This window comes from Pholis gunnellus (assembly GCF_910591455.1).
Source record: "Pholis gunnellus genome assembly, chromosome: 18".
Classification (NCBI taxonomy): domain Eukaryota; kingdom Metazoa; phylum Chordata; class Actinopteri; order Perciformes; family Pholidae; genus Pholis; species Pholis gunnellus.
Window position 1 is genome coordinate 962806 of NC_136545.1, and position 12897 is coordinate 975702.

The window sequence follows — 12897 nt, forward strand, 5'->3', positions numbered from 1 at the left end:
TCTCTCTCTCTCTCTCTCTCTCTCTCTTTCTCTCTGTCTCTCTCTCTCTCTCTCTCTCTCTCTCTCATCCAGGGATTCCTGTTTCCATCCTGTAACAGCAGCTCCGATCGTGCGCTGCATCAGAAAACACTTGCTGAGGTTAAAGAGGAGACATGAAGCTGCCGCTAATAATAATGTCTTGGTTGGTCATGATATAAATTTATGCTCAATCATTGCAGCCACGAACGTGTCATTCCACAACCATGGGCTTTTTAGGGTTTTCATCAGATTTTGGAAGCTGGCTGCGGGAATCACATCAAGGAACTGGATTTTTCCAAATACACCCAAGACCTTGAGGACATTTTGATCAATTCGTACTTCTTCGAAAAGCTGCTAAAACTTGGTTTTAGGGTGGTTTTGGATGGCGGAGCATCTTTAGCTTAGCTGCTTATTCCTATTTATTTTATTTTTTTTTTTAAGCAGGTTTTGTGATTTTATTATTATTATACTTGGGCTATGTGTCTTCTATAGTAGGCCTGTAATACTTCAATAATATTCTAACTAACAATATCGGTGTACTGTGGTGTGTTTGTATATTTACCCATAGTGTTAATCTTTAACTGTGTTATTTGTGGCCTATCACTATTGTTTGTAGCCTTTAGTATCACACTATAATATATTATAGGATGTCTTCCAAAATACCAAACACCAACGTATGGATTACATTTTGTACTACCTCATTTGCAAGTGCCTTCATCATTTCAAGTGTTGATTGTAAAAGGAAATGTTATTGCGATCAAAATGATACAAATAACTTTCATGAACTGAAAACACACTGGTTTAAGTTCTAAGAAGAAAACATGGACAACTCCCAGACCATACAACGTCGTCGTAGCAACCTGTCAATCACAGGTAGCCCCGCCCTAAAGCATCCCCTGCTTTATGGTCTGTTTGACTCTAAATGGACCATCATTTACTAAATGAACATCATGCTGTATTGAAGAAGACTTGAAACTAGAGATTGAGACCATAAACTCATGTTTACAATGTTTACTGAGGTAATAGATCAAGAGAGAAGTAGAGTCATTTTCTTTCAAGTTTAAGAAACTTCCACATTGGCTTCACTCTTCAGAACCGGAGGTTGCCGCCTGATGTAAAGTATGTTTTTGGGTGATCTGGCCCTTTAAGTCATCTGTCCGAGTCCTCAAAGGCTTTCCAAGAGTTCAACTCCTGCATGGAGGTCTTGGTCTTTCTAGATAGTAAAACATGATTAAAATAAGCTTGGCTGTGAGCAGGGTTTTAGAAATAACAAGGTCAGTGTTTGGTTCTACTAAAAGACACTCAAAGAACAGAGGCATCCGGGCTTAGCCCAGACTTCTGTGGGATGTCCAAGGGGTTTCTTCCACAGAGAGGCAGACTATCTGTACAAGACTCCTGTGACAGGTCTGGAACACACAATCATTTCATCATTTGTACTTTAGAGAAGACATGTGAATGTGCAAAGTTTTCTAAATCATGATGCACATTCCATATAAGAACAAATCTGTTTGTACGAGTAGTTCATGCATGAGGCCTCTTGAATGAGCTTGTTTTCTTTAAAAAAACAAACGTGCATAAAGAAGTAGATTAATTTACACCTCAGTCCTCATGCCTCACAAAGATGAAAACATGAAAAAGACTTCATTGTTTTAACATTCATGTTTAATTAACAACTGTCATAAGAGAGAATTAACATTTTAATCTGGTTTAGAAATGAGTCCAACAACGGATACAAGCAGAAATCACCACATTTCTCTTCACTGATTAGATTTTTGACATTATGTAAATTATAGACTAAATACATCAAGTGTTTAGACAGTAAAGATTTGAATTGTCTTTATTTGAAAAGAATAATCTGTAGCTTCATTATCTCTGCATTTCACTCCAAAGATGGGAGACTTTGATTATGTCGATGACAGCTTCTCGGTTCCACGTGTTGATTAAAGTCCACATCCTGACACATAGGAGCTCAGGTCACGGTTCTTGCAGTGAAGGCGCCAGGCCACCCTGAAACCAGACAGAGGGACATAACTCATCTCTCCACATGTGAAAGTTTGCATTGTGAACACATCACAGTCACATGATCAGATCTTACCAGGCTCCGATGCCATTGGGATCCTGAACGACGCGCTTGGCACAATTGATCGCCACACTGACATCATCAGTCAGAAGCTCTGTGATGAAAAGAAAAATCTGGATTTTTAATGAGATCTTCCTTATAAGGACCCAACAACATCCATCAAAAGGACTGTGCATCCGTGCAGTAGAAGAGAAACCCAGGGCAAAATCGGCTCTCGCTGATGTTTGTTTATCGCGACATACTAACAATTTGGGGGACATTGTTTGGATGATCCATTGTTCCCAAATCCTAATAATCTGAAAAATGTCATTGGACAAAAAGCCCATTTGCCTGATTAAATAAATGGCCATTGACTAGACGAACTTCGCCTATGTGTGAAAAATGTTGCAATAGGTAAGTTCTGATGACATCATTCTGCATAATAATGACCCACAAGCTTCTGTTCATTGCAGGGAGAGTGTGTATATTCTGAGCAATGGGCCTTCGGATGAAATTTTTCGGGATAGCGGGCTGTCGGACAAATGGGCTTTCGGTCCTATTGTGATTTTGGAAAATTGGGATGTCGAAACAATGGCACAAATAACTAAAAGCAAATTAATCTAATTTACATTTCTATCAACTCAGATCTTCTCTAATTTAGACTGTGGTGGCTGGTCGTTAATAGAACAATGTTCAGGAATATTTTAGCAAAAAGAATCAAACTTGAAACGAGCCCTCCCATTCCCAGTGGAATTTCTTTGAAAACACTAACATATCACGAGTGGCCTATCGGGAGAAATTAAGGTTCATATCTTGTTCAAGGACACAATCCACCCTACCCAAGCACATTTTGATAACAAAGTTTAAATCGGAGGATGTTGAAGCCAATTGTTCTTTTTGTCCTTTGGGGAAAAAGTAAGTAAGTAAGTAAGATTTATTTATAAAGCACTTTTCATAGACATTAGTCACAAAGTGCTTAAGAGGAGCAGAATTACAAACATAAAAAACACAATGTGACCATATAAGGGCCAATCATTTACATTTAACTTAAGAATGCACAAAAAACAGAAAGTACAAAATAAAACATGGCTTAGAAGCAGGCCTAGGACTTGAGTTTTTACCCCAACGCCAGTCTAAACAGGTATGTCTTGAGCAGATTTTTGAATGAGTTCTCAGAAACAGCAAAATGCAAAGGTGCAGGCAGAGCATTCTACAACCTTGGTGTTACTGCCTCAAAACAAGGAACTCCACAACAAGCTGAAAAACATCTGACAAACAGCAGTGCTAAGTATCATCCCATTGGAGTTGTTCGTGTCCATGTTATGAAGAAGAGTCCAATATTCACTCTTTTTAGCTCAGATTTGGTCTCCACCAGCTCCTGAGGGAAAGAGCTGGCTGTTTGATCTAAAGCATTCATCTAAAGTAGTCTTATTGTGGTAAGGATGCTCTCTAAATGAAACGAGTAGTGTTACCAAGGCCCTCGGCGGCTCGTGTTTCTGCATACTTGGAAATGGAATAGTGAGCGGAGGGGTTCAGTTGGTTGCAATCTGCACCCACATCGCTGGGTGCCACCAAATCTTTGACACTGTCCTTTTAAAAGTGTTAGTAAGTTCAATTTATTTATATAGTGCTTTTTACAGACATTATTACCAAAGTGCTGTACAAGGTCATTATACCACATAAAGGCCATTAGAGCTGCAGAGTTGGTAAGAATTATCCATGGGAGACACTTACATAATACAAAACATTTAGATTTACTGATAATAGTAGAAACATAATACTGATTATTGCAACTTTAAAGCTTGGTGGCAGATCAGACACATCGGTGACAAAAACTTGCATGACAACATGGCAGGTAAAAAAATAGAAGGAAAATGTCCCCCCGATGTTAAAGTTTTGGGTGTGGTGGTTTATCACTGACCGCTGCACCTGATGTTACAGGCATTTGATGTGGGGGTCTGGCCGTTATTACACCAATAGCGGCTGTTGATCTGGAAGATGCCGTAATCAATTGATCCGTCAGTGTTGTGGTTGGTGGCCCTGGTGTTGTAATCCGACTCCCACTTGCTCAGACAAACCCCTGAAGAGGAAACAGAACAGTGCACATGGAAACCCCTTGAAAACTCAATATCGGGCATGAAAACCCACAGATGACCCTTGTCAGAAAGGTCAAAGCAGGGCATCAAAACCCATTTGGGAAGATCCAGCCAACTCCTTGACAACTTGCCCACTAATAAAGATTTTGAGATTGATTTTCATACTGTATCAAAATGAATGGAAACCAATGACTAGCTCTTGCGGTGGAAAACATATTTTGGAATTTCTAATGTTACAATACATTCTTTGGCACGAAAAGTACACGCATATGCAAAAAGTACACGTGAATTGTAGTGAGTAGGCTGGTATGGACCTAACTGATGTTATCTTGCACAATAAAAATAAAAATGTACAGAAAATGAGTAATATTCTTCTGTTCCAGACACAGTATCTGTAGACTGTCTGTCTAATACTCACAGTTAGCCAGGCTGTGGCCATGGTAGCCGTCCATCCCATGAGCCTTCAGCACTCGGGCCCATTCACAGCGGTCGTAGACCTTAGCACTGGCAACAGCCACTAAGAGCAGAAACACTAGACCCCTCATATTTGACTCTCTGCTGGACTGAATATTTCCACAGCTGCTGCTAAACGTCCTTTTTATAGTCAAGAAGCTCAGCTGAAACCACTGTGGCCGTTTTATTGTACACTAACTCTTTTTTTCTTTGATCTTCGTCCAATTCCAACAGAGCTTTTGAAAGAGGTGGAGATTCCACTTTCCACGCAGTTTGAATCTGGGTTTTTGTGTTTCAGTTTTTAATCAGCTGTTTGTTTTCAGGCGTACTGTGTTATCAGTGTGATAAGAAAGACTGATGTGAAAGACAAGGATAAGTTGGAGATCTGGCACAAATTCATCTGTCAATGAAAATGAAACACTTATGGAAACCATGACAAATTATTCTCGGTCTAATAAGTGTCCAACCTAAGTTAACAAAAGAACAAAGTAATGTTCACTTTCAGTATTTCTCATTAAAAGTTTTAAGTTTGTTCACATCCATGTTCACTAGCAAGCAGTCTTTGTCTTGACTGCCTTTGTTGCCACAATACTACCTTTTTTGTGTCACCATGGCACATAACATGAAATCGTGAGTAATGTGTATCATGTTGCCAGTGTACTTGCCATAGACCAGACCTGGGCATCTTACGGCCCGCGGGCCACATCCGGCCCTTTGTGCGTCCCTGTCCGGCCCGCGTGAGGCCAATCATAAATTACAAAATAAATTAAAAAAATATCTATGTCGAGTGTGCAATACAACGGTGCTGCTTTTGTTTTGAAAAGCGTTATTTGTATTACTTCCGTGTGGACGTATGCGCGTGCGTGATTGTGAGTGAAGGTGAACAGCGGCAATCACAAATTACAAAATAAATTTTAAAAAACATCTATGTCGTGCGTGCAATACAACTGTGCTGCTTTTATTTTGAAACGTGTTATTTATGGACGTATGTCCGTGCGTAACCTGTGAGTGAAGGTGCACAGCGACAAGTGATGCCCGGTTACCCCCGAGATGTCCGCTCACGCTAAAAAAAGAAAAGTTGATGACGAATGCCGTGTTTTTAACAAGACATGGACTGCCAAGTATTTCTTTACAGAAATTAAAGGTAAAGCCGTGTGCTTAGTTTGTGGTACACAGGTTGCTGTGTTTAAAGATTATAATTTGAATCGCCACTACACGACGAAGCACGAGGATAAATACCGGAATCTGTCTGATGAAGAGCACGCAAGGGAGGCTGATGCGTTGATGGTAAAACTGCAAACCCAACAAGGACTTTTTACCAAACTTCACACCCCCAGAGATAAAATAATATTAAAAATAAATTAATATTAATATTAATAAATTAATAAAAAAATAAAAATAAATTGCAGTGATTCAATGATTGTTTTTGTTTTCTTATTTCAATTTCACATAGCCTAATATAAATATTTAAAGATTAAGAGTTTAAATAAAACCATCAAAAGCAATCTGCTTTTGTATAAAGTCAAGTTAGGTTAAATTAAATTATTATTATTTATCTTACGGTATATCAAAAATAATATTGAGCAAAATTTAATTGAAATATTGTCGATGTGGCCCTCCAGCAGTGCTCAGGTTGCTCATGCGGCCCCCGGTAAAAATTAATTGCCCACCCCTGCCATAGACTGTATATAAGAAGTCAACATAGTCACCGGAACATCACCCATTGGTTTGTGGTTTTGGCATTTTGGCCGTCAACATCTTGGTTTTTTGGAGCCAGAAGTGACCATGGACGAGAGGGTGGGGCTGGAGACCTGCTGGAACCATGTACAGTTAGCACAAGTCACCAGCTAGCGCTAGCCAACGAGCTTGGTTAGTAAGGTGCATAATTCTATGACTACAAATATTCGCAAAGCAAAAACAGGCAACACCACCACACACACAGCTGTCCTGTAAGACTAGCATGACCTAATGTTAAATTGAATCCCATCACATTAATGTAAATAGCAGCACAAGGAAGGACGGGAAAGGCACAGAAAGACAGAGATTTAATTCATGTTTTGTTCACCTTATTAGGAGTGCTACAATAGAATTATCTTTTTATTATCACCTCCTTAAAGTATAATCACACTAATAAACCTTAAAACATTTGATCAGAGCAGCACTTACTCCCTACATTTACAATTTAAATTGATTTAATGCAGGGGCGGGCCAGGGTGTTTGGTTCTTCATCTTAAATAAATGTAAATAATTAATTTTTATACTTATTTATATTTTCAGACCGGTAGCTTGGTCCCCACTAATGTCGGACTTAATGTCCCAGTGAAACGGAAGTTGGAGAATCTTTGGAACAGCTTGTTCCAAAATGAACAGCTGGTTCCAAAATGACAATTTAGCTTGACCCCCCCTGACCTCTCTGTACCAAAACCTCTCTAACTTTGTCCTGCTTCACTTTATCAAAGCCACATTTAAAGACTACTGACATGTTGTGCTATGATTTGGGATGCTAGCCAGGGCCTCATTTCAAGAACGAAATAACAATAAAAGTACTTTTATTTCAGGTGAACCTGAAACTTTTCAATTTGAGCTGTGTTCCATCCTCATTTACTCTTAACCAGTAACATATACACTGATATTTACACATCTGAACAAATCTCACAAGTGTTACCATTATTATCACATCAAAATTATTAAAATAGACCTTGTAGTTACAGAATTACAGTCTTTTTGGTATGGGCATGCAATTTTCGAGCAGAGGCCTAAAAATAGGGCTAGATTACAACAGAGTTGTAATCAAAGCATTTGGCTCTGTCCTGTCAAGGGGAATAAAAGGGTATTTTTTTATTTCTTTAATCTGTATAGCAGCATTTTAATGTTTTATCTGGTGGAGGAGTTTGTTTCACCTATTTTTAGTCACGCTAGCAGTGTGGCTCTAGGGATGGCATTGTCTCTCTGTTCGTCCACCATATTTGTCCCGACAGAAATAGCCAAGGACAAGGGCAGGCTGCAGCGCATCATCCACTCTGCTGAGAAGGTGATTGGCTGCAATCTGTCGTCTCTCCAGGACTTGTTCGCTTCAAGGACCCTGAAGCGAGCAAGAAAGATTGTAGCCGACCCCTCTCACCCTGGACAAAAACTGTTTGTGCCACTCCCATCTGGCAGGAGGCTGAGGTCCATCAGGACCAAGACCTCCCGACACATGAACAGCTTCTTCCCTTCCGCAGTCGGGCTCATTAACAGAGCCCGGGACCCCTACTGACTGTCATCCCCAGGAAAAATTCCTACCGGTCACTCCCCTGCATCCCTTCGATCCGTATTTCACTCGACAATTTTACACTACACATCTTACTTGTTTATAGTCCTGTTATCTGTTCGTTGTTTATAGTCCTGTTATCGGTTCGTTTGTGCACTTTATTTCATATTTCACTTTATTTTATATTTCATCCTTATTCTATGTTTCACTTTATTTTATATCTTACTTTATTTTATATCCCAATATTAATATTATTTTGTTTCTACTTGCACTGATTGTTGTTGTTGTTGTTGTTGATTGTTAAATGTTAAGCACCTTCCCGTCATGTCAAATTCCTTGTATGTTCAATATACCATGGCAATAAACGGTTCTGATTCTGATTCTGATTCTCAACTATTGGATGGATTGCCATGAATTATTTTATACAGACATCCAAGTTCCCCAGAGACTGAATTGTAATTAATTACTCAAAAGGAACTAAACTAATGCGCACTCACATTCACTCACGCACTGACCGCACAGCCTTCAGGAGCAATTTGGGGTTCAGTATCTCGCCATAGGACACTTAGAGAAGCCATATGGGGGAGCTGGGGATCAAACTGCCTACCTTCCGATTGGAGGACAACCCGCTCTTCCTCTGAAGACTATTTCAAACAAATGCTGTTTTCACGCCAAACACAAAGCCAAGAACAGAGGCATCCGGGCTTAGCCCAGACTTCTGTGGGATGTCCAAGGGGTTTCTTCCACAGAGAGGCAGACTATCTGTACAAGACTCCTGTGACAGGTCTGGAACACACAATCATTTCATCATTTGTACTTTAGAGAAGACATGTGAATGTGCAAAGTTCTCTAAATCATGATGCACATTCCATATAAGAACAAATCTGTTTGTACGAGTAGTTCATGCATGAGGCCTCTTGAATGAGCTTGTTTTCTTTAAAAAAACAAACATGCATAAAGAAGTAGATTAATTTACACCTCAGTCCTCATGCCTCACAAAGATGAAAACATGAAAAAGACTTCATTGTTTTAACATTCATGTTTAATTAACAACTGTCATAAGAGAGAATTAACATTTTAATCTGGTTTAGAAATGAGTCCAACAACGGATACAAGCAGAAATCACCACATTTCTCTTCACTGATTAGATTTTTGACATTATGTAAATTATAGACTAAATACATCAAGTGTTTAGACAGTAAAGATTTGAATTGTCTTTATTTGAAAAGAATAATCTGTAGCTTCATTATCTCTGCATTTCACTCCAAAGATGGGAGACTTTGATTATGTCGATGACAGCTTCTCGGTTCCACGTGTTGATTAAAGTCCACATCCTGACACATAGGAGCTCAGGTCACGGTTCTTGCAGTGAAGGCGCCAGGCCACCCTGAAACCAGACAGAGGGACATAACTCATCTCTCCACATGTGAAAGTTTGCATTGTCAACACATCACAGTCACATGATCAGATCTTACCAGGCTCCGATGCCATTGGGATCCTGAACGACGCGCTTGGCACAATTGATCGCCACACTGACATCATCAGTCAGAAGCTCTGTGATGAAAAGAAAAATCAGGATTTGAATGGTAATTCAAAAAGTGGACATTAACGTTACTGCAAGTACAGCATGTGCTACGTAATGAGTGAAGAAACCAGCGTCTCGAAAGGACAGTAATAATAATTGAACTGGTAAATGGACTGCATTTATATCGTGCTTTTATCCAAAGCACTTTACAATTTGTCTCTCATTCACCCATCTGCTTAAGTCCTCTTTCCTCAAGTCTTGATACTTTTTGATAGATAATGCATATTATGCTACTTTATTACAAAGAGATCTGTGCTAAACTTCTTTGAGATCTTTCTTTTGCGCTGCATAAGGACCCAACAATATCCATCAAAAGGACTGTGCCTCCGTGCAGTAGAAGGCAAGATCGGCTCTCGCTGATGCTTGTTTATCACGACATAATGTCACGAATCCCCCTTCATATTAGTTTGTTTTCATCCTGTATGCTTGTTTTATTAACTCTCCTGTCATTTCAGATCCCACCATTCACCGCTGATTCCCCTCACCTGGTCCTCCACACCCATCTCACCTGCAGCCCATTCCCTCATTAGCCCTCTCTATTTAGGTCCCCTCACTTGCACTTGTTCCCTGCCAGATTGTCTTGTGTGTTAGTGCCAAGTTCTCCAGCGTACCTTTCTATTGTTCTTGTTCTGCCTGTTCCGACCCTGTCTGCCTGTTTTTGACCTTGGATTTTTGCCTGCCCCTTATCGGATTTGTTTGCCTGTTCGGACTGACCTCCTGGTTTTGACCCTGCCTGAAAACAAGTAAAAAGCTAACTTGTATTTCTTGTCTCCGAGTTGTGCTTTTGGGTTCAAGTATCTGTAATCCTTACACATAATAACAATTTGGGGTTCCGAAACCCCAATAATCTGGAAAAATGTCATTGGACAAAAAGCCCATTTGCCCGATTAAATAAATGGCCATTGACTAGACGAACTTCTCCTATGTGTGAAAAATATTGCGATCGGTAAGTTCTGATGACATCTTTCTGCATAATAATGACCCACGAGCTTCTATTCATTGCAGGGAGAGTGTATATTCTGAGCAATGGGCCTTCGGATGAATGGCTGTTTATTTTTCGGGATAGCGGGCTGTCGGACAAATGGGCTTTCGGTCCTATTGTGATTTTGGAAAATTGTGAAAATTGTGATTGCAAATTTATATAATTAACATTTTCATCAACTCAGATCTTCTCTAATTTGGAGTGTGGTGGCTGGTCATCAAGAGAACAATGTTTAGGAATATTTTAGCAAAAAGAATCAAACTTGAAACGAGCCCTCCCATTCCCAGTGGAATTTCTTTGAAAACACTAACTTACCACTAATGGCCTATCGAGAGAAATTAAGGTTCATATCTTGTTCAAGGACAATCCACCCTACCCAAGGACATTTTGATAACAAAAGTTGAAATAGGAGGATGTTGAAGTAAATTGTTCTTTTTGTACTTTGGGGAAAAGGGAACTCCACAACAAGCTGAAAAACATCTGACAAACAGCAGTGCTAAGTATCATCCCATTGGAGTTGTTCGTGTCCATGTTATGAAGAAGAGTCCAATATTCACTCTTTTTAGCTCAGATTTGGTCTCCACCAGCTCCTGAGGGAAAGAGCTGGCTGTTTGATCTAAAGCATTCATCTAAAGTAGTCTTATTGTGGTAAGGATGCTCTCTAAATGAAACGAGTAGTGTTACCAAGGCCCTCGGCGGCTCGTGTTTCTGCATACTTGGAAATGGAATAGTGAGCGGAGGGGTTCAGTTGGTTGCAATCTGCACCCACATCGCTGGGTGCCACCAAATCTTTGACACTGTCCTTTTAAAAGTGTTAGTAAGTTCAATTTATTTATATAGTGCTTTTTACAGACATTATTACCAAAGTGCTGTACAAGGTCATTATACCACATAAAGGCCATTAGAGCTGCAGAGTTGGTAAGAATTATCCATGGGAGACACTTACATAATACAAAACATTTAGATTTACTGATAATAGTAGAAACATAATACTGATTATTGCAACTTTAAAGCTTGGTGGCAGATCAGACACATCGGTGACAAAAACTTGCATGACAACATGGCAGGTAAAAAAATAGAAGGAAAATGTCCCCCCGATGTTAAAGTTTTGGGTGTGGTGGTTTATCACTGACCGCTGCACCTGATGTTACAGGCATTTGATGTGGGGGTCTGGCCGTTATTACACCACCAGCGGCTGTTGATCTGGAAGATGCCGTAATCAGTTGATCCGTCAGTGTTGTGGTTGGTGGCCCTGGTGTTGTAATCCGACTCCCACTTGCTCAGACAAACCCCTGAAGAGGAAACAGAACAGTGCACATTGAAACCCCTTGAAAACTCAATATCGGGCATGAAAACCCACAGATGACCCTTGTCAGAAAGGTCAAAGCAGGGCATCAAAACCCATTTGGGAAGATCCAGCCAACTCCTTGACAACTTGCCCACTAATAAAGATTTTGAGATTGATTTTCATACTGTATCAAAATGAATGGAAACCAATGACTAGCTCTTGCGGTGGAAAACATATTTTGGAATTTCTAATGTTACAATACATTCTTTGGCACGAAAAGTACACGCATATGCAAAAAGTACACGTGAATTGTAGTGAGTAGGCTGGTATGGACCTAACTGATGTTATCTTGCACAATAATAATAAAAATGTACATGAGTAATGAGAAAATGAGTAATATTCTTCTGTTCCAGACACAGTATCTGTAGACTGTCTGTCTAATACTCACAGTTAGCCAGGCTGTTGCCTCGGTAGCCGTCCATCCCACGAGCCTTCAGCAATCGGGCCAATTCACAGCGCTGGTAGACCTTAGCACTGGCAACAGCCACTAAGAGCAGAAACACTAGACCCCTCATATTTGACTCTCTGCTGGACTGAATATTTCCACAGCTGCTGCTAAACGTCCTTTTTATAGTCAAGAAGCTCAGCTGAAACCACTGTGGCCGTTTTATTGTACACTAACTCTTTTTTTCTTTGATCTTCGTCCAATTCCAACAGAGCTTTTGAAAGAGGTGGAGATTCCACTTTCCACGCAGTTTGAATCTGGGTTTTTGTGTTTCGACTTTGATCAGCTGTTTGTTTTCAGGGTTATTGTGTCATCAGTGTGATAAGAAAGACTGATGTGAAAGACAAGGATAAGTTGGAGATCTGACACAAATTCATCTGTCAATGAAAATTAAGTTCATTAAGTTATAGGTGTTTATCTAAAATAAAACATGCCAAATTCTCATTTTCGAACCAGAATTTGCAGCTGTTCCATTGTACTTTTATTTACTCTATAACTATATATTTCACTATATTTCACTTTGTTTATCACTCATATTGTACAATCTATCCTAACAGAGCTGTTTGGCATCATTTTGGCATCACCTTGACCCATTTTGACCCATTTTGACCTCTCATATCTCTCCTCCATGCATTTTCCTCGTCTCTGTCTGTTTGTCTGG

The 12897-nt window shown here is 39.8% G+C and overlaps 2 protein-coding genes across 2 annotated transcripts; both read right to left on the reverse strand.

The window, feature by feature from the left end:
• Nucleotides 1-1702: 1702 nt before the first annotated feature.
• On the reverse strand, nt 1703-4718 carry LOC306710158 (lysozyme C-like; the record flags this gene model as incomplete). The annotated part of the gene is made up of 4 exons (XM_079178559.1): nt 1703-2025; nt 2114-2192; nt 3999-4157; nt 4592-4718. 4 exons carry the CDS (start codon nt 4716-4718, stop codon nt 1959-1961), a joined length of 432 nt encoding a protein of 143 aa, XP_079034685.1. The 3' UTR covers nt 1703-1958.
• A 4204-nt stretch (nt 4719-8922) lies between these two features.
• LOC306710157 (lysozyme C-like) lies at nt 8923-12330 on the reverse strand. Its single transcript, XM_079178558.1, has 4 exons — nt 12180-12330; nt 11577-11735; nt 9352-9430; nt 8923-9263 (listed from the first exon to the last, which is right to left on the reverse strand). Exons 1-4 carry the CDS (start codon nt 12304-12306, stop codon nt 9197-9199), a joined length of 432 nt encoding a protein of 143 aa, XP_079034684.1. The 5' UTR covers nt 12307-12330; the 3' UTR covers nt 8923-9196.
• Nucleotides 12331-12897: the final 567 nt, after the last annotated feature.

Excerpts from the sequence above, each read along its gene's own strand:
- LOC306710157 (XM_079178558.1), bottom strand. The coding sequence starts at position 12,306 with ATGAGGGGTCTAGTGTTTCTGCTCTTAGTGGCTGTTGCCAGTGCTAAG. Across the intron at positions 11,736-12,179 it reads AGGCAACAGCCTGGCTAACT|GGGTTTGTCTGAGCAAGTGG; the intron begins GTGAGTATTAGA and ends TTTCCTCTTCAG. Across the intron at positions 9,264-9,351 it reads CCCAATGGCATCGGAGCCTG|GGTGGCCTGGCGCCTTCACT; the intron begins GTAAGATCTGAT and ends GTCTGGTTTCAG.